Genomic DNA, 20,531 nt, shown 5'->3' with positions numbered 1-20,531 from the left:
CAATCAAAACCTGCATCGCTCTGTAACATTGGGTTACGTAAAATCTGAAATCGTACGGCCACAATTATTATTCGGGTCGGGTCCAATCAAAATTAATTAACATTGCTAATTAACTACGATGAAGCCCCTTGATTATGTATTTGGACTCACCCATTTTGATTTATACCCAAATTTAATTTCAACCATTAATTTAAAGTTGGGTCCGAATTCAAAGAATCGAATTTTACAATGATAATTATTATAATTGAAACTGTAATTTTGTTGAAAGAGAATGTTATATTAACTTAATGGTTAAAATAGTAGTTCTTACTTTAAATTTTCTAGAATTGAACTTTTTAATGTAAAAAGAAAAAATTATATATATATATATATGTATATGTATAGAGAGAGAGAGAGAGAGAGAGATTAAGTTTACTTATTGGGTCAGCCTAACTTGCAAGTTTTGCAAAAGCAGTGCAGGGTGGGTGGGTGGGTATATAATGCAAAGGAGTCAGAGAGACAAACCCCAAAAGGATTCACCTCTCGGATTTACAAAAACTATGAAATCAATAATGGAATATTAGATTAGGGCTTAGGGCCTAGAAATTGGAGCCCTTTTTAATTAAATTACTTGATTATATTAAATTAAGAACTTCGTTTTGGCAATTCAGTGTAATAAATTATAAAATACTCCAAACAAAAACTGACTAGAGAATAGAGATGGATTCTTCTTATCCTCTGGGTAATTTATATATTTTAATTAATTATATTTAACTCTCCATAATCCACAATTAGGGAACCAAAACTCTTTACTTTTAATTGTTAGTTCTCTCGACCCATTTTGGATTTGGATTACATATTATATATACTCTGTATGAGCAGGTCTCGAGCGCCTTTACCTAAAAATTTTTAAAATTAAACTACTTGGGTTGAAGTTTCCAAAAGGAGAAACAAAATTATAATAAGAGATAGAAGTGTAAATACAATTTTAAGAAAATAATAATTAATTAACAAAAAAAGAACCTGTAGATATGACCAAACACGAGTGCGGCACGTGGATTTAGCACCTTCATTATCAGCTACTGTAGTGGTTGTACCTTTTTACTCATCACATTCTTAAGTACCTACCATTAATTAATTAATTAAACAAAGTGAAATAAATAAATAAATAATTAATTAATTTGAAGGGGTGTGTCTGAGACCTTTCAGACAGGCTAAAAAGGACACACACCCCCGCCCTTCTCAATGAACAGAACCCATCATAACAAACCTATACACGATGGGTCAGCTCCATTAACTCTATTTACACTTCAGACACCTGTAATAATACGACATCGTATTCTTCTGTTTTAAATCATAAAAATCACACATTATCCCAGAAGAATCCTAAATTTTTATGGCTCTAAATACACCTCTGACCGAGGTGGTGGTAAGTAAATAATAATAATAATAATAATAATAAAAAAAAAAAAAGACAAAATCAGCCACACCCACATCTGTTCATATCCGCCCTCAATATTATCAAACCATTTTGCTGTGTATTTAGCTTTTTTTTTTTTTTTGTTGAATTTATCGAGTAATTTTTCTTTCATTATTAATTATGTAAAATAAAATTTTCCTAGTATGTAATTTAGCAATCATAAAAGAGGGCTAACGTACGTTTCATATGTAATTATTGAAGAAATTTAAGATGAATGGGTTTCGAAAAGCCAGCTTCCTTCCGTAGTATTTGATAATGCGTAACGTTTTTTTTTTCTTTCTTAATTTGTTGAGGAATGGTTTTTTAAATTAAATAATTTTCAGGTCCTCACAAATCAATTTAACCTCTCATTCTTTGTCTGCTTTTGTAGATTTTGAAACATCTTCTTTCTCATTTCACCATCTCTCAGCGAATGGCAGCAATCAGTTTTATTCATAATAGAGAGAGAGTACAAGAACAAGGAACGAAAAGTCCCAACAAAACTTTCCTGTAAATCACTAGAAAAGAAATTAAATTGAAAAATAGGCCCCCCCCTCCCCATCTTTGATCTCTTTCGCTTCTCAAACTCAACCCACTTTTTGTTTGTTTCCTCTCCAATTGTACTTTATATTCACCAAAGCCAGCCAATCACTCTCGTCTCAAACCCCTCCTTTTTTTCTCTTTTCGAGTTTTCTCTTTTGCTTTTATTCTCTTTTCTCTTCTCTCCACAAATTTTTTCTCAGTTTCTACAGAGCACGCAAATTCCAAGAAACCAATTCCAGCCTTTTGCCCTTCTCTTCTCTATAAATTGAGCAATACCCCTTTGGCTCTCTCTTCAAACCCAACCCACAACTCCATTTCGTTTTCTCTAGACAAATCCGATCTCGAAAAGGCGGGCATAATCCTTTGAAAAGCTACAATGAAAGAGTACTGGACCTCTTTCGCTTCGCTTTTAGGCGTTTTAGCCTTCTGTCAGAGTCTCCTTCAAGCCATATTTCCGCCGGAGTTCCGGTTCGCCACTCTCAAGTTCTTCAATCGGATCTTCCATATGTTCTCCTCTTACTGTTACTTCGACATAACGGAGATCGACGGCGTTAACACCAACGAACTTTACAACGCCGTCCAGCTTTACCTCAGCTCCTCCGTCTCCATCACCGGCAGCCGTCTCAGTCTCACCAGAGCTCTGAATTCGAGCGCCATCACCTTCGGACTGTCGAACAACGACTCCATAGTTGACACCTTCAATGGCGTTACGGTCCTCTGGGAGCACGTGGTGACGCAGAGGCAGTCTCAGACCTTCTCTTGGCGACCATTGCCGGAGGAGAAGCGTGGCTTCACTCTGCGAATTAAAAAGAAAGACAAGTCGTTGGTTCTCGATTCGTATCTCGATTACATAATGGAGAAAGCCAATGAGATTCGAAGGAAGAATCAAGACAGGCTACTGTACACGAACTCGCGAGGCGGATCTTTGGATTCGAGAGGGCATCCGTGGGAGTCTGTCCCGTTTAAGCACCCCAGCACTTTTGACACATTGGCTATGGACCCTGTCAGGAAGCAGCAGATCATGGACGATTTGAAAGATTTCGCAAACGGCCAAGCGTTTTATCAGAAAACCGGCCGAGCATGGAAAAGAGGGTATCTGCTATACGGACCGCCGGGAACTGGGAAGTCGAGTATGATCGCCGCCATGGCCAATTACCTCGGCTACGACATCTATGATCTGGAGCTAACTGAGGTGCACAACAACTCGGAACTGAGAAAACTATTGATGAAAACTAGCTCAAAGTCAATAATCGTGATCGAAGACATTGACTGCTCGATCAATTTGACGAACAGGAAAAAGAGTGGCTCGAATCAAGCATCGAGAAACTACTATGACTCAGAAATGCGAGGTGGGTCTGGTTCTGTCGGCGGCGGAGAAGACGGCGGAGCGAACTCGATTACTCTCTCTGGTTTATTGAACTTCACTGATGGATTATGGTCTTGCTGCGGCAGTGAAAGGATTTTCGTCTTCACCACCAACCACATTGAGAAGCTCGACCCTGCATTGCTGAGAAGCGGCCGGATGGATATGCACATATACATGAACTATTGTTCGTATCCCGCATTGAAGATTCTGTTGAAGAACTATTTGGGGTACGATGAAGACGACGTCGTCTTGAAGCAACTCGAGGAGGTTGTGGACAAAGCAGAGATGACTCCCGCCGATGTCAGCGAGGTCCTGATCAAGAACAGACGCGACAAGGAAAAGGCCATGAATGAGTTGCTGGAAACACTGAAATTCAAAGCGGAGAAGAAGATGAAGAATGGGGGTCTGAGAGAGAAGAATTCAGAAGGCGTAGAAGAGGAAGAAGAGCAAGAGAAGAGAGCTTTGGAGAGTCCTAAAGAAGGGTTTGAATTCGAAGAAAGCAGTTACAAGAAGAAAGTTGAAGAAGAAGAAGAAGAAGAAGAAGAAGATAAAGAAGAAGAAGATGAGCTAGAGGCTGAGAAGGTAAAACGAAACAAGACAGAGACAAAAACGTGAAGGTTTTTTTTTTTTTTTTTTTTTTTTTTTTTTTTTTCTGGTTCATCTTCTTCCTGGCCCCCTTTTGGCGTCTGTGGTGCGGAGAAAAGGTAAAGTAACAAACCTTTTTTATATTAGGAAAAAAGAAAAGGAAGATTGAGATTGGGATTGGGATTGGGATTGGCTCTTCTTAAAATTTTGTTTAGTGGGCTCAATGGAGGAATTGAAACCGGCAAAACCCAAAAAGAGAAATATTTGATCGTCCTAATTTTTATTTTTATGCTTGTTTTTTTTTTTTATCATCATCATCTCTTTTTTAATATTAATGTTAGTATATATATTATTAATAATGAAAATTTAAATATTAGTATTATATGGTTTCGAAAGATATAAGTTTATTTTGCATGTGGATGAGGTTGGCGGCCATCATGGTTTTTTTGTCTCCTTTCTTTGTCATCTAAATACGGCATTTGCCACTTACATTTTACATTTCACCCCCCCCCCCGTATTCTATTGCACATGTATTAGGTATAATTTTTTAAAGTCCCATCTCAAGATCCTTATTAGATTATAACTCATTTTTAAGTAGTAATGTTTACGACTCGATTTGAATATCTAAGATTTGAAACATACATATATGTATATAGACCTCAAGATATCTTATAATTTTTATTTACTAAATTTATATAAACTAATTAGCAGTGAAAAAGGACAATGTCGTGCTTCATATTTGTTATAATATTTATTTAAGTTAAATCTTTTCGTTGTATTCGCGCATTACGATTCTTTTTAAAAAATAAGAGAGATGGATTTTCCACTACTTGGGTTTTTATTCTTATGGTAACATTTTGGAGAGTGAAAAAAAAAAGGTGCATCTTTAAAATCTATGATGAATATTCTCATTGCAAAAAATATATATATATTTATATATTATTACAAAAGGCAAATATCTAAAAAAGACAGTCCACGTGCCATAATGCTAAAATTTGGTGTTATCATGACTAATTTATGTTATTTTTGTAGTCTATAATTAAAGTTAGTACTTTTATTTATAGTATAATATATATATATATATGCGGGTATTTTCGGTAAAATAAAAATATATTTAATTATTTCAAATACGGGTTAATGCAAGTTTAAGTGAAAGATTTAATGTTTTCTTGAGTTAGCTTAAAATAATTATTTTTATATAATAATTGAATCAATATCATTATTAATTGTAAGACCCCTTTTAAAAAAAAAAAAAACATCTAAAATAATTAGTTTTATTTTTTATTTTTACTACGTTCTTGTTATCCTAATCAACAAGCATAATTATTATGATTTTTTAATAATTAGGTAAAATTTCACTAACATATTAATAAAATAGTAAATTTGTACTTTTAATAAAATTTTAATTTATAATATTTAAATAAAATATAAAAAATTTTAGTGGCGATTATCGACTCCCACGTATGTATAGGAAGAAAAATTTTCTAGACCGTACTTGAGAATTTTCTTTAATAGGTCCTTTTGAATTTTGGTATTTTAATTTGTCATTTTATAATGATTATTTAAATTATACATGTGAAGTTTGTGTTAAAGTACTATAATTATGGTTCTTTTTTTTTTTTTCAAAAATTGATTAAGAGATTTTTATGGTCAATTGAATTTTGATACTTCAACTTCCTTTAGGGGGGTGCGTAATATTTCTTTTTTTTTTTTTCAATTGGGAATAAATTTTATTCTTAACATTTTTAAAAAAAATTAAGTTTATTTTAATTACAATCGAAATTAATTTATGTACATAATGATAACAAACAAACAAAAAAAACTATGATGGACACACAATTTGAATTATAATTGAAGAATAATAAAGTTTAAATTTCAAAAAAAAATATTTTAGGTTTAGGTATCAATTGCATTAATCCTTATCAACATAATTTATTTAAAAAACTTAAATGAATTTGTACAAAATATTGTGGATAAAGTAAAAAAGATGAAGCAAGAAAACAAGTCTAAGATTTTGTGTTGGTAAAAGTAGGAATGGAGGGAGAAAAAGCAAACTACAAAAGTCTTCTCCCCTAATCAAAAAAGTTTTGATTGGTCATTAAATACCAAATTAATGCTTTTATCAAAAATTCAAATTTACCTCACTACTCAAATCTCACTTTTACCCTCATTTTATTAATTACTTTGACTATAACGAAATAATAAATTATTTGTAAATTAAATATATGTTTTTTCCAATAAATATTAAATATATATATTTTTTACTTTTATATATGTTAACTTTAAAAAAAATAAAAAAATAAAAAGAATAATTATTTTTTAATTACATAAAATTATCATTCTATCGCGTTCTCTTTTAATTTGAATCATAATCATATAATTTTTGAATAATGATTTCATTTCACAAGTTGGACGAAGCTCGAATTATAAGACAAACAATTTCAATACGAAACTTTTACGAAGCTAATTGATTATGAAATTTAAGAATTAATACTTCAAATATTGGTAAATTATCACTAGACTATCACTTCCATTTAAAAAAAAAAAAAGAGAGAGGGTAAAATAGACATTCTGTGGCGGTGGAAGCAGCCAAAAGTGGCGGAGGAGATATCACCACCATCTTTTTTTTTTTTTTTTTTTAGGCTGAGTTGGAAAGGCAATGGCGTTGTCGAGTCCAGAGGAGATGGTGGGGGAAAAACGACACCGGTTTTTCTGTAAAACCATCTCCTTGTCAATTGTCAAACGTTGCTTTCGGGATTTGGCTTTTTATGAGGAGGACACCAAAAGTTATTACCGATAAATAAATATAAATTATGAGCAGACTTTCTTTGGTGCACGTGACATTATTACAATCTTTCTTTCTTCTTTGATCAATCTTGGTGTAGTAGACTTCCACTCAAACTTATATTTACTTTCATATAAATTCCATACAGTTTTTTTTTTAAAAAAAAAAAAAAATCAAATATGACTCTCTTGTTTGAAGTAAACTAGGGTTTACTTTTACAAGAATAGGTTAAACTCGAAGTTAATAAAATTCGCCCTCAACTTGCTCCGATTCTATTCTACTACATACTCCAAAGTATTATTTATATACAACAATATAATGTTATCATATGAGTTATATAAATTTTTAACTTTATTATTCTTAGTATAAAAAAGTACAAGTTAGTGTGTTTAAAGTAGTATTTAGTTAATTAACGTGTGTTTCATTTTTAAATTTATAATTTTGTTAGGGATTAGGAGCAGACATGTACAAATGAAAGATGGACCGACCGTGTGTCGTGAGAGATAAAACAAATAATGATAAATTTGACAGCCATGGCCGGTGAGAGAGAACTAAAAAAAAAAAAACTGTTGATGTCAGATTCTCTGCACCCGTCGGTATATGATTTTCTGCAACTGCTGGTGTGCGATATGCATTTGTTGGTGTGTAATCTGCCGCATCATTATGCATTCTAACAAAAACTTTCATGTTCTATACTTTAAGGTCATTAATTATTAGCTTAGTTGATTTATACCAGTCTCTACAGTTTTATTTTGGCTGGATCTTTCGAAGCAACTGTGTACAGGTGTATATATATATATATATATATAGTGGATATATGATGTGTGTTTGTGTGTGTGTGTGTGTATATATATATATATTTGACTATGATTGATATCCTTATGATGCTTTGATTCTGAACAAATTTGTCTCCACGCACATCATGCTGCTCTTGACATACAAATGCTATATACCTAATAATATTGCTGCATATGTAATACGTGAAAGAACTCAAAACACAAATTGGCAAATCATTTTATATCAATCAAATCCAAAACTTTAATTATATCCAACTTTCTTATTTAACACCTACTTTAATTGCTTTAATAATTTCATCATTTTAATAATTAATATTTTATAGGAATTCAGATTTTCCAGTTCAACATTTTTTTTTTTCTAAGGGTATACAATATTGTAAACATTTTTGGGGTCAATTTAAAACAATTTATCATTTAATTTATTGCACTTACTATTTAATTTGAAGGAAAATTAATAATTAAGTAAAATATGATGAAAATTACTTAAAGGAAACCAATTAACTAGTCAGATATATAATTATATATATACATATTGTTGAATCCAATTGAGAAAATGGACATTGGAAATTGTAGAATGAAAAGAATGGTCGCCATTGTGTACAACAATTTGTCAAAGCATGAATCCAACTTGGATTTTCTCCCTTAAACTTATTCGAAACGTTTATGACTTTAGGCCCCATGCATTTACTTCCAATACATATCTAAATTCCATTATATATATATATATATATAAAGTCTTTTAAGAAGAATTTCGTATATATATATATATATATGTATATAATTAAGTCGATATCAACTTTTTAAACTTCGTAAACGCGGTTTTTCTTTTATTATAATATTAATGAAATATTTTCTTTTAAAAATAATGATGTACATATATATATATATATACATACACATTGTTCTTTATGAAATATTATTTGTTTAGAATAAGAATCAGATACTGAAGACGAGAGGCGTCAACTTCTGATTAGTGATTATATGTGTTGATTGTGAAGAGGCTTTTAGAATCTAAGACCACGTGGAAAGATCGGTGTATATCAATTGCATATATGTATATATACACCTACCTTTCTGGTTTCTTAACCAGCATTTCTTCAATACTATATATGTATGCATGTATATATGCGTATGCATGTAATTTGATGTACCCTTTTTGTTATATATATATGTATGTACGTATAGATATTTATGATTAATAATTTGTTGTTGTTGGAATTGGAACCAAAAAATTTAGAAGCATAAGTTATTTCAAAGTCCCCAGGAAGTGGGAACCGTATATTTTCCCATGAATAAATAAATAAATAAATAAATATATAAATTGGTTCCCATTCCGCCATTTCCAAAAAGCTTACGAGGAATTCCAACTTCCTTGTTTTTTCTTTTACTGTTATTGTAATAAAAAGAAACTGTAAAAGTTCAAAAGAAAAAAAAAAATGCTATTCCCATTATTAGCCGAGAGTGGAGCATAAACTATGAATGAGTATATATGAAGTTTGATGGGGATTAATTGCTTCTTTAACTAAACTATGTTCAGTTAAAAATTAGTGTACAGTTTCAGACAAAAGTTGGTATTCACTCAACAGAGTTTAATAAATTGTATTTGAATCATATATTTGTATTAAAAAATTAATTATATTGTTATTTGTGTATAAGTTGTAGTGTAATTATTAAAATTTTTAACTTTCTTTGTGATTTTCGAATTTTACAGAAAGTCCCATCCGTTCCAACCATTTGAGTTGGCCCTCGGTCACAACTTCCCAGAAGTCAGCCCATTGAAGCAATTCTTCAATGGCTTTTGTTTAATTCCCAGAATGCTACAAGCTCCGCCACTGGGCTTACTTTTTTCTACACAAAAAATTTTATTATTCAGAAATCAGGGCCTCATGACCTGGGAATTCAACCCAACCAACTCCAGCTCAACTAAAATGGGTCGGTTCGGTTCTCGACGCCTTTTTCCCTTACCGCTTGAGTGTCGAGTTCGTTTTCTCTCTTGACTGCTAGTGCTTGCTTGCGGGCTGCTGCAACAGAAGTAGTCCTTCTCTCGTCTTTTGAACTTCAATTGACATTCTTCCATGGAGGACGATAAGGTAGTAACGCTCTTTGCTTCTCCTTTTTTTGTTCCCATGTTGTGATTTATTCTTTTCGGCTTCTTATTTACGTTTGTAATTGTGTGATTCTCTACTTTAATTGATGAACATAGTTTGTTAAGGTCGATTCTTAGTTATTTTTTGTTTCAATTAGTGATTGTTCTATTATTTTTTTTTCTCAATAGATATATATATATAACGTTAGGCAGAGTTGCGGTTTAATATGAGTTAGAATTTAGCTTTTTTCTCTTTGTTTTTTATTTGACAGCTATTTGCTTCAGAGTTATATTCTTGTTGTTCTCTTTGTTTCATGTTAGTGATAGGATTAAGTGTTACTCCTTTGTGCTGAAACTATGTTTTCATTCCTGTGATCTTTGCATTACATTCTTATATTTTTCATTTTGAGTTGTGCATGATATAAAAAAATAACTAAGGTAATATTTGGAAGAAATGATAGTTCTTTAAAATGTGTGAAATTGGTTTGCATATTTACATTCTAAACATAGAAGTATAGATTCATTCCACATATATGGTTATGAGATTCATTGTTCCAAACATAGTGCAAAAAAAATGCTAGAATTTCTTTTTCTTTTTTGGTTACTGTGGTTAGTTCTTCTCTTGGCACTTGGCTCCTTTCTTCATATTTGTTTCAGAAGTTGATGAGGAAAACTGAAGCATCTTAAGCATGTAAATTTGTTTTGTCCCATTATCTCACTTTCTTCTATATGTGCATCACAGATCAGATCTTTAATTGCCCTGGCATAGTAGACTCTAGTAAACTCAAGATGCTCTCATGTTTTGTTTCATATTTGTATTTTATATGAGATCTAACCATGAGATTTTATCTCAGGTGGATGGTTATATTTAAGCGAGATCATCTCTGTTGTTGTGTTTGCTATAATGTCGTGGAAGCAGAGTTTTGTTATTTTGGTTATATTTTAGATTTTCCTTAGATCAGTGGCTTATTGATGACTATTTGTTTATTGCAGCTGGGTTCATCTGTTAAGACAATAGAGACTGATGGTGGCTATTCAATAGTTCTTGAGCTCTTTAAAAATGACCCTCTGTTTGATAAAAAGAAGGTGAGAGTTGGACAAACAAAAGCAATCTTTTGATCTCCATTTGCTTGCTAGAAAATGATTGAATCAGGGAGTGTCTCTTGCTCTAGAATTGTTATAGGAAAGGAAATTTGTTAAGCACGAGGAAATTTTAATGCAAATAAATGGATCTTTTGGTTATAATTTTGTACACTGTGGTGCATCTTGTATTCTTGGTTGAGTATTTTATTATGTTCAGGTCCTCAGCGAGACATTTCGCTTAGAGGAGGTCAGAGTTGGATGAAGTACTGCCTCTTTACATGGATGTTTTATGATACAATGTCGTAGATCTCATCTTTTAGCACCTTTCTTTAGGTTGTCAAGTCTTCAAATTTATTTGGATAACGTCAATCCAAATATTTGCTTTTGTATCTTAATCTGTTTGCTTTTGGCAGAAACTATTAAATGACAAAGGCCTTGGCATCAAGGAACAGATAAATCTAAAGTGCTCTTTAACTCCTGATTCATTAACTACTACCTATGAGAAGATGCTTCAAATGGCGAGAATTTTACACCTAGATGAGGTAAGATGTACAGTTCAATGTTAAGGATATTTTAAGAAGCACAGGAGATGTCCATCTTTTTATTTCATCAATTCAAGGCGTAAGGCACACAGCTTTATGACCTCTTCAGTGCTCTGTATGGATAACTCATGATTACCTAATGGATTCTCCGAGATGCAGGTAGAACTTTATTTCAGTGAAGATGTATGTTCATCCAAGGAAATTTACAGCCCCAAGAATGAGGTGGAGGCTCTCAATTCGATCCTCTTAAAAGTTGACATGTTGTTGTCTAGTATGCACAAGCAAATGGATATTTTGAAAGTTTTTCGAGATTCAGTTATTGATAGAATACATGAATTAGGGGTGGACAAAATGGAGAGTAGAGTTGATAAAAGCTTAAGTTGTGAAAATGAAAAGTGTTTACTTCATTGGGGTGAAAGCAATGGAGTAAGAACAAGGTTGCAAATAGCTGGTGAGTTTTCAATAATTGTATTGTTCTTATCAGGTTGACTATATAATTTTAATCCATGGAATACTTATTAGTTACTACTCTTCCAAATATCACCTTTATTTCTAACTGAATATTATTTTTTAATATGAAATTATTTCTCTTCATCAATCACATAGGTATCGAGGGGTATGGTAGAGGAGCTTTAGCAATTGAAGATCTGAATGTTGGAGACATTGCTTTGGAGATTCCAGTTTCCATCATTATTTCTGAGGAATGTGTTTACCAATCTGACATGGTATATTTTGATTATTTCAAGAATGTATATGTAACTCGAACTGATAATTTACCATCTCTATTACAAAACTCATTGTCCATCATGTTAATTGCAGTATCAAATATTGGAGAAGATTGATGGGATTTCCTCTGAGACAATGATGTTGTTATGGAGCATGAGGGAGAAGCGCAACACTAATTCAAAGTTCAAGACTTACTTTGATACCTTACCAGAAGCTTTTAACACAGGTTATTTATATTTGCAATTGTCACGCACTAAATGGTGCTCCCAGTTAGCAATTTAGTGAACATAGATTTCCTTTTTGATCTTTCTTTAAGAGTTAGTTATTACTAATTTAATTTTGCAGCAATGACTTGCTTTAATTTAGAAATTTTATGTTTTTACATGTGTTCACATGTATATCATAGGAATAGACATTCCAATTTGTTAAGTGCTAACTTTTTTGTTGTTTGGTTTTTCCACAGGTCTAAGTTTTGGAGTAGATGCAATCATGGCTTTGGATGGAACCTTGATGTTAGAAGAGATAATGCAAGCAAAAGAGGTATTGTTCTGATTTACAATAATGATTCATGGACAGGGGAATCCTATTAAAAAGTTATAGAGATGGGCATCTGTAGATTTGTGATAATAATTTCTTAAGCTGTTGCTCAATCAACAAACAAGAAGACATATCAGGTGTACTTTCTTTTGCATTTCCATGTTTTTGCATAATCAGAAAAGTACTATCTAAAGTGTTGCATGTTTTTCCCCTTTTGTCTTTCAATTGTTGCAGCATTTGCGTCTTCAGTATGACGAAATATTCCCTGCACTATGCAATGATCATCCGGATATATTTCCTCCCGAGCTGTATACTTGGGAATGTTTCCTCTGGGCTTGCGAACTCTGGTACTCAAATAGCATGAAAGTTATGTTTGCAGATGGAAAGCTAAGGACTTGCTTAATTCCAATTGGTGGCTTCCTAAACCATTCGGTATCTCCTCTCTTTTTCTACTGGTGTGCGAGCTCTTATGTTAAACTTGAAGCTCATTCCAAGAGTGCAGTTGCATGATTTCTGCAGTTGCTAGGAATTGTAGGTACATCAGACAGGATCACAACGAAAGTAGCTGCTTGTTTGCCTATGATTTCTAAAATATTTGCTGGACCAAACAGTATGCCGTTATGTGCTATCAAATATGCTTCTGAGGATGCTCCTAAAAAATGCTTATATGATTTTTTAGATTGTTTTGTATTGTTGAACTAATATTAGGACTTCCTCTCTTCATAACTATTAAAACTTTCAATATGGTGTTAATATATCTTTTGGTTGAACTTCGATTATGTTTCTTCGCAGCTAGACCCGCACATAGTTCACTACGGCAAAGTAGACTCTGCAACAAATTCCCTAAAATTTCCTCTGTCAAGACCATGCCATAAAGGAGAACAGTGTTATCTTAGTTATGGGAACCTCTCTAGCTCACATCTCATCACATTTTATGGCTTTATGCCTCAAGGAGACAATCCATATGATGTAATTCCCTTGGGTAATCTTCTTATTTTATCATATTTTTTCTTTGATCCTTTCTCTGTCTCACCCACACTCACACACACACACTTACATTCACACACGCACACACACACTCACTCACTCACATGAATGCATTCAGACACCCAATAGACAAATGCTTATGTTGAGAGAGATCATACTGTAATGCTTCACATCATATATATTTCTCATTCTGAGTATGGCATACTCAATCATCCATTCCATGAGTGTTTTCTTGGTTGATTTGTTAACTCTTGATCCAGTGTAGATATCAACATTAATGAAGCTGAGTCCGATGAGGGCTGCCCTGTGACCAATTGGACCACTCATATGGTTCGGGGTACTTGGATGTCAAACAATCATGATATCTTCTGCTATGGCTTACCATCTCCATTATTGAACTGCTTCCGGAGGGCAAGGAGTCCTGTGCTGCATAATAATAACCTTGTGATTTTCTTTGCCCTACTCTTTTACTTTACTTCTTTAACCAGGGAAGAAATTTGTTTCCGTGCTTTAGTTATTTACGATTAGTTCAGTTCAGCACTTCTGTAGTTCAAGATAGTTCTAAATCAATATGTCAGCTGTATCTTTTTTTTTCAACTCTTAAGGTACAAGAAAACTTGGAAATTGAGAAAGAAGTTCTCGAAGATATCCAATATACATTCAGTGACATGATGGAAAATCTTGGTGACATGGATTTCATTGACAGGTAAAACAATTTGTAGCCCCCCCACAGGCTAGAGCCTTTACCTCATAATTTCTATTCACATATAGAAGTTTTCTCTTATCTTGGAGAGAGGTTTAACTCATTTTTGCAGAGAAAACACTAGTTGGGATGTGAAGCTAGCTCTGGAATTTAAAGATCTACAGAAGAGGATTCTCTCTTCCATTTTAACTTCATGTTCAGCTGGCCTCAAGCTAATTGAAAATAAATTATCAAAATAGCATGGTTGACCAATAGATGACACCAGGCTTACAAGGTGAGCTGTCTGAAATCATTATTTGCGCTTCCCATTCTATCTTTTGAAAGAAATAATTCGTGGGAAAAAAATCTATCATCTGGTAGATAAAAGGGTTATGGGGAACAATATTGAATATGGCAGTTTTTCCTGTAATCTTTGTTTGTGGTGTTACTCCATATGATCAAATGACGACTCATCAGCATCTTGGTAATCCCTCCGTGTGACATAAGCAGCAGCACCAAGCATGGAATCTGACTTTTGCAATTAACAAATATTTTATCTATAGTGCCTGTATGTCGGAATTCCATATTCTTTCAAAATAGCATTTTAGTGATATATTAAATATATGATGACTGTAGAGATTTCTTTGACTTGGGTTTAAAATAGAGAGTTTATAAGCAGGGGAGCTTGCAAAATTCTTTCACTACTTAAAAGCTGTATGAATTTAAAACTGCTTGGTTAAAAGTTTTCTGGAATGGGGAAGAAAAACAAAGTAATGGCTGATCAATATGCTCCTTTCTGATTAATTTTATTTGTTTACTTATAATTAATACTTGAGTGGTGGTTGATTAGGACTTGATATTGGGAGATGATGATGTGGATGGTAAGATGTGACAATTAATTGCCAAGTTATCTCTCTAATTATAATTTGACTCCTTAACAACCTTTACTTTTTGTAAAAAGCAAATGGGATATTATTTATCTCGTGGATTGTGTGCTTAGTTAATTTAATCATATTATGTGAGGATGTGTAATTAATTTAATTTAATTTAATCTCGAATTAGATGAGTCATGACATTGTTAATCTATTTTTAATTATGAACCGAATTAAGATATACTTTTTTAATAGAAGGTCAAAACCATTCACACAGAAAAGCAGAGTTAATTAAGCCTCTAACCTCTCATTAAATTAATTAATACGGGGAAAGGGACAAATCTCGCTCCTTCCATTACCCACCGCGTATATTGAGAAGGATGGTAGTTCCATATTTAAAATGGTGGTTAGCCGAAGATGTTGTCCATTTATTTTTTTAATATTTTATTTTATTTTAATAAAATACAGTTTTTTAATTACTTGAAATAAAACAAGATAATAAATTATTCTTTAACCCATATATTTTTTCTTAAAAATTATACGTGTTTATATTATTTACTGATTAAAAATATATATTTTCCATCCAAAAAAAAAAATCAAAACGAGGTTAACATTCAGAACAGTGGGTTTTTTTTTTTTTAATGTTATCTGGATAATATATATTGAGGAGTTAATTTTTCGGGACTTAATTGCTTTTCTATATTAAGGTTATAATTATCTTTATAGATAAAAATCAAATAGATTGGTAAAAAAAACTAAAAAGCACAGTTTCCCTCAGGTAAACTAAGTTTATTAAAGATTTTAAATTAAATTTTTAAATCTTTTTTGTGATAATTCAATATTTTACAGTTAAATTTAAAATTACTAATATTTTTAACAAAATCTACACTTGTTTATGGATAAAACAATAATAAGACGAAATTACAGAGCATAAAAATTATAATTTCCTCCAACCACTAATTTAGGTAATTTCCCAACTAATTACGAATTAATGCAAACAAAACCCGTGGAACATAATTAACACGTCGTTAAATTAATTAATGATTCCTGGTTGGGAGACCTGCACCATTAATTTCCAGCTTGGGCCCCCTTTCTTGTGGGGTCCGCCTTTTTATAAGGCAGATGGGCTGTCCGATGACAAAAAATGCACTGGCTGTAGCAAATGGGCAGCCCACCACACTTTGTCCTTTCCTTCTCTGCAACCGCCGACGCCGATTTTCGCTCTCAAGTTTTTTTCCCCTAATACATTTAAGAGTTAGATCTCCTGTGTGCGGTTCCGTGTACAGCTCGTATTTAGTATCCAATCAAATCCTTCCACGTATAAAACTCTGAGTCCTATCTGACGTGGAAGATAATAATTGATTAAACGTTTAAAGAAAGTTTGTACCTATTGTAGAAGATGGAACCTCTTTAATTAATTAAAAGTGAAATTTGCGAAATTGGTAAAAGCAAAATATACAGAGCGAGGGGTAGAATCATAACAAAGAGGAGAGGAGAGAAGGAGGAGGAGGAGGAGGAGGAGAGGAGGAAGAAGAGAATTCCTTCTACGTCTCCTTTCTCTCTCTTTTAGGACCTTGTTCCTTTCTCTCTCTTCCTTCTTTGCTTCTATTGGCACAGGAGTAAAGAGAGGAGAAAGAAATCCGTCCACAATTTATCAGCAAAAGTTTCTGTTTGTTCCTTGTTATAGAATTGTTTCTGTTTACGTCTCTGGTGGATTTGGAGTGCTATTTCTGTCGTTATTGTTGCTGGCTTTTTGGAAGGTAAAGATGATGGTGGCGAACAGCTTTGATTTGTGGCAGAAGGACGCTTTCTTCTCCGCCGCAGAGGAGGTTCAAGAATCTGCAGATATGTATGTTTTCCCCCCTTCTACTTTTCATCGAAGTAAGAATAGATTGTACGGTGTTGGGATTCTGGCGTTTGGAATTCATGTGTTTGATTCCCTGCAAGAATTCTCGGATGTCTATGTTAAAATTCTTCACTTAACTTATTTTTTTAAAAAAATTCTTCACTTAACAGTTTTTTTTTTCATTATGAGGGTACAGCTTCTTTTAGGTGTTATAATGATTATACTTTATATAATTAATTTCAGGTTACATTATTTTTAGTGTATTGATTTCTAGGTTCGTTGTAAGTTATTTTTGTCGTTGGAATTTGATAACTTTTTCTAAAGGATTTTTCTTACTAACTGTTGCTGAGAAATTTGAAGCAAGTTTAGAAACTCATGTTGAATTTTTTGTTTGTTTTTCATTTTTTTTCCTAATGCTATTCGCAAGATAAAGAGAGGACCGTCCTGTTTGTTGGGAATTTTTTGTCGCAGAAGTGTTTAGATTGCAACTTTTTCGAAATTCTCATATGGTCTAAAAATTTATTATAACCAAATATTTATTTTCTTCTGCTGCCACTCTTTTTTATCTGAGGGCTCCATAAAAGCTGATGGCTTTGAATAATATACGTATTTTCTCTCTTCCTTGTTCTTGTCTTTCAGAATGGAATCAGCATACCGCTTGTGGATTAGAGAGAAGGGAGAAGGGAGAGCTCAAGAGGATTTGGATGAGCTTTTCAGGGAGCTGCAGGCTGCTTTAGGTACTGCAAAGTGGCAGGTGACTGGACTTATTTCCTTCTAATTTTGGCTTTCAAACCTCGGTTCTTCTTGTAAATATATCAACTTAGATCTTAGCTAGAGAAACTTGTGGAAGTCAAAGGAATCTACAGTAGTATGGAAACACAAATCTCAGTTAAACTGTTTCCATGAAAATGTAGATTTCAGGCTTCCTAGGTTGTAGTTCATTAAGATCAAATTCTACCTTGTTTGTTTTTCTTACATGCTCTTACTGAGAGAGGTAGAGGCCTATTTTAAGTTTTGAGTTTTACCTGTGACTGGTGCTCTATGAAAATAGTATATTGAAAGTTTTCAATATGAATGTTGAAACAGTTGGAAGAGTTTGAGAGGGCTGTCAGGTTGAGCCGTGGGCATCGCTTCGACGAAATTACTGCAACTAGACACAGACAATTTGTTGCTGCCATTGAAAATCAAATTTCTCGAGTGGAAGCTGCCTTAAGGGAAACTTTTAGTGAGGAAGGAAAGCAACCCCTTCGTTGGGTAAATCTGGATGAAGAAGAATGCAATGATCTAGCAATATTTCTCTCTGGAACTTCTCAAACATCAATGAGTGTGAGAGATGATTGCATCAAGTCCAGACCTGTGAAAACCTCCCTTGTGGAAAATCGTCATAGAAGAAATGGAGCAGACCTTAATGCTAATTCAAGCTGCAGCACAGATACTTCTGATGAAAAGAAAAGTTTGGAAGATGTTAGGAGAAAGGATGCTGACTGTGTTATAGAAGTAGAAGAGAAGGTAACTCCAAGGAGGGACGATTTAAAATGTCAGCCAGACAGAGCAACATGGAGTTCACCTAATTTCAGTGCTTTAAGGATCGCAGTTGCAGATGAAGATGAAGAGAGGAATAAATTAATGACAGGTGTTGAAGCTACACCTAAAGAAAAAAGATCCAAACCATTCTTTTGGATGCAAAGGTCTCAGGAACATTATCAAGTGAAGAGAGCAGTTAATTTGTTCAATCAGGTCAGGTGATTACAGCATCGTTTGTATATTTTATGATGTGCAATTGTGTAGAAGCGTGCAAACATATTGGAATAACTAACTCGTGCACCAGTTTTTAAAACTGTTTCTATACTCATGGCAGTGAAGGAAAATCATAATGTTTATGATTTATTCATCCTTTCTGCTCTGTTTATGGTTATGAAGGAATCTGTCACTTTTGCGAGGCAGATCTCTATGTTTTGATTCTTAAAAATGATAATGTGAATATAAGGTTGTCTCACAGATTTGATGTGTGTTGCAGCTCTTTGGTAGGGTTGGTAGAATTCAAAGACCATTCCAAAGTCCTCAAATGCAATTTAGCTGTTCTGTTCAACTGACACTGGCCTTGATGCTAACTATTTTTCTAATTGGTAAGTAACGTCTCTCTGAATGCAAGTGCTCTGAAATTCTGTTCAAGTTTTTTAAAATGATCAAGTTCTTTAAAATGGAGCTTTCATGCAAAAAAAGGTTTTCTTTTCCTTTTCTAATACAAAAAATCTCCTGTGCATGCGTAAAATAAGTGTCTAGAACTGATACTCCAAGATGTTTAGGACAAGGTAAATGCTTTAAAAACTTATCTCTGTAAATGACTGACTCAATAACCAGACATCACTATTGGTTGGGTAAAAGTTCATCAGAGTTAGGGAAATGAAATTGAAAAAAGACCAGCCTTTTAAGCTCCACTCATGGACCATAAACTAATTGAATTCTCAGTTGTTCTCATGCCACATTGCAATCAATTTCAGAGAATTCATGTAAGGGTCTTCATTTACTAGCAAGTTAAGAGTAGTTTCTACCTTGACATTCAGTTATTTCTGGACATGGAAGAAATGACCTTTAAATTGTTAAAAATATTCTAATGGAAGTGAAACCTTTAGAAATCCTGTAGGTGCTTATGAATTTGCTTTTGTAAATTGCTGATTAATGAAGATTCATTCTTCTATTCTTGCAGTGCCCTTTGTGCTTTTCTCAACTTGAACTGTGTGATGGGTTGCAGCTCCTTTTCAAGATGAGGTAATTCTTTTGTTCCAAATGGAAAAGTAACAAAAAAAAAAACATTTTATGTACCACATAAATTAAATTTGGAATGGTCATGCAGAGAGAATTTGGATTTTTGAATACATGCCCAGCATTTGAGATGTCACTTATATAATGATCGCAAGTAGTTTTTTCAATCATATGTTCTATACATTCAAAATCTGGAATCTGGGGAACCATGATTCAGGTGCAAATTGCTGTTAATTGCAGAAGAATTTGTATATGATTTAATGACTCATACTATTCTATTGCGCCACCATGGGCTAGAATGTGATAATCAACATTGGTGAACAATTATGAGCAACCGTTGAAAGTTTAGTTTTAGACAAAAATAATGTTTTAGCTTGACGAAACCAATTTTATCTTTCAAGTTATCCTAGTTCATTGTATTCATTTATATCCATGGAAATGATCCAGGTACCCTTTTATTAGTACACAAGAAAAGTAACCCTGCAAGAAAATGCAGGAACACATAACTGAACTAGGATGATCCTTAACTTTTCAATCTCTTCTCATTGCAGGCATCCCAAATTGTAAACAAGAAAAGCCTTTCTATATTGCTAATTCTTACAGTTCCAAACACCCGTGTCATTTTCATGGCTTAGGAGTTACGAGCTGGCTCAACTTTCTCTCATCGACACGGTTAAACTCTAGCAACAGAGATAGGCTTTCAGTACAGAACTTTCTTGCCTTACAAAATGTATATCCCTTTTTTATATACCCTTTAGAGGAGGGTATCTTCTGATGTGGTAGTGCAGAGAAATGTCTGTAGAAAAAACATGGCACTGCGACATTACAGAAATATTATCAGTTATTGCACGATCCAGATCAAATCTCTGGCGTTTGCGTGTTCTGCCCTCTCA

General features: G+C 33.3%; 3 protein-coding genes across 7 annotated transcripts; all 3 read left to right on the top strand.

The window, feature by feature from the left end:
- Positions 1–1,859: 1,859 nt before the first annotated feature.
- LOC110811119 (AAA-ATPase At5g57480-like) lies at positions 1,860–4,314 on the top strand. The gene has a single exon (XM_022037503.2). It carries the CDS (start codon positions 2,358–2,360, stop codon positions 3,960–3,962), a length of 1,605 nt encoding a protein of 534 aa, XP_021893195.1. The 5' UTR covers positions 1,860–2,357; the 3' UTR covers positions 3,963–4,314.
- A 4,998-nt stretch (positions 4,315–9,312) lies between these two features.
- Positions 9,313–14,805, top strand: LOC110811109 (SET domain-containing protein). Of its 4 annotated transcripts, XM_022037490.2 has the most exons (12): positions 9,321–9,604; positions 10,594–10,686; positions 11,097–11,225; positions 11,385–11,676; positions 11,832–11,950; positions 12,045–12,177; positions 12,415–12,491; positions 12,723–12,920; positions 13,281–13,470; positions 13,741–13,919; positions 14,081–14,181; positions 14,291–14,805. In XM_022037490.2, the coding sequence occupies exons 1-12, from the start codon at positions 9,590–9,592 to the stop codon at positions 14,415–14,417; spliced, it is 1,653 nt and encodes a 550-aa protein (XP_021893182.1). In that variant the 5' UTR covers positions 9,321–9,589; the 3' UTR covers positions 14,418–14,805. The 4 variants fall into 4 exon arrangements, with proteins under 4 accessions (XP_088064090.1, XP_088064092.1, XP_088064091.1 ...); XM_088207964.1 differs by lacking the exons at positions 14,081–14,181; positions 14,291–14,805 and having other exon boundaries at positions 9,313–9,604; positions 13,281–13,457; XM_088207966.1 differs by lacking the exons at positions 14,081–14,181; positions 14,291–14,805 and having other exon boundaries at positions 9,314–9,604; positions 13,281–13,457; positions 13,736–13,899.
- A 1,686-nt stretch (positions 14,806–16,491) lies between these two features.
- Positions 16,492–20,531, top strand: LOC110811112 (Syntaxin/t-SNARE family protein). Of its 2 annotated transcripts, none has more exons than XR_002539079.2 (6): positions 16,492–16,878; positions 17,515–17,629; positions 17,962–18,617; positions 18,893–19,001; positions 19,583–19,644; positions 20,190–20,531. XR_002539079.2 is itself a non-coding variant. In XM_022037495.2 (6 exons), exons 1-5 carry the CDS (start codon positions 16,796–16,798, stop codon positions 19,606–19,608), a joined length of 984 nt encoding a protein of 327 aa, XP_021893187.1. In that variant the 5' UTR covers positions 16,493–16,795; the 3' UTR covers positions 19,609–19,644; positions 20,190–20,531. The 2 variants fall into 2 exon arrangements, 1 of the variants encoding a protein (XP_021893187.1); XM_022037495.2 differs by having other exon boundaries at positions 16,493–16,878; positions 17,962–18,612.

The sequence above is a fragment of the Carica papaya genome, chromosome 7, assembly GCF_054855325.1.
Source record: "Carica papaya isolate Zhongbai chromosome 7, ASM5485532v1, whole genome shotgun sequence".
Classification (NCBI taxonomy): Eukaryota; Viridiplantae; Streptophyta; class Magnoliopsida; order Brassicales; family Caricaceae; genus Carica; species Carica papaya.
This window is presented reverse-complemented; position numbering and strand designations above follow the sequence as displayed.

Coding starts and splice junctions, on each gene's coding strand:
- LOC110811119 (XM_022037503.2), top strand. CDS start 2,358: ATGAAAGAGTACTGGACCTCTTTCGCTTCGCTTTTAGGCGTTTTAGCC.
- LOC110811109 (XM_022037490.2), top strand. Junction 12,492..12,722: donor AGATAATGCAAGCAAAAGAG/GTATTGTTCTGA, acceptor CAATTGTTGCAG/CATTTGCGTCTTCAGTATGA. Junction 14,182..14,290: donor GACATGGATTTCATTGACAG/GTAAAACAATTT, acceptor TCATTTTTGCAG/AGAAAACACTAGTTGGGATG.
- LOC110811112 (XM_022037495.2), top strand. CDS start 16,796: ATGATGGTGGCGAACAGCTTTGATTTGTGGCAGAAGGACGCTTTCTTC. Junction 16,879..17,514: donor GTTCAAGAATCTGCAGATAT/GTATGTTTTCCC, acceptor CTTGTCTTTCAG/AATGGAATCAGCATACCGCT. Junction 17,630..17,961: donor TAGGTACTGCAAAGTGGCAG/GTGACTGGACTT, acceptor ATGTTGAAACAG/TTGGAAGAGTTTGAGAGGGC.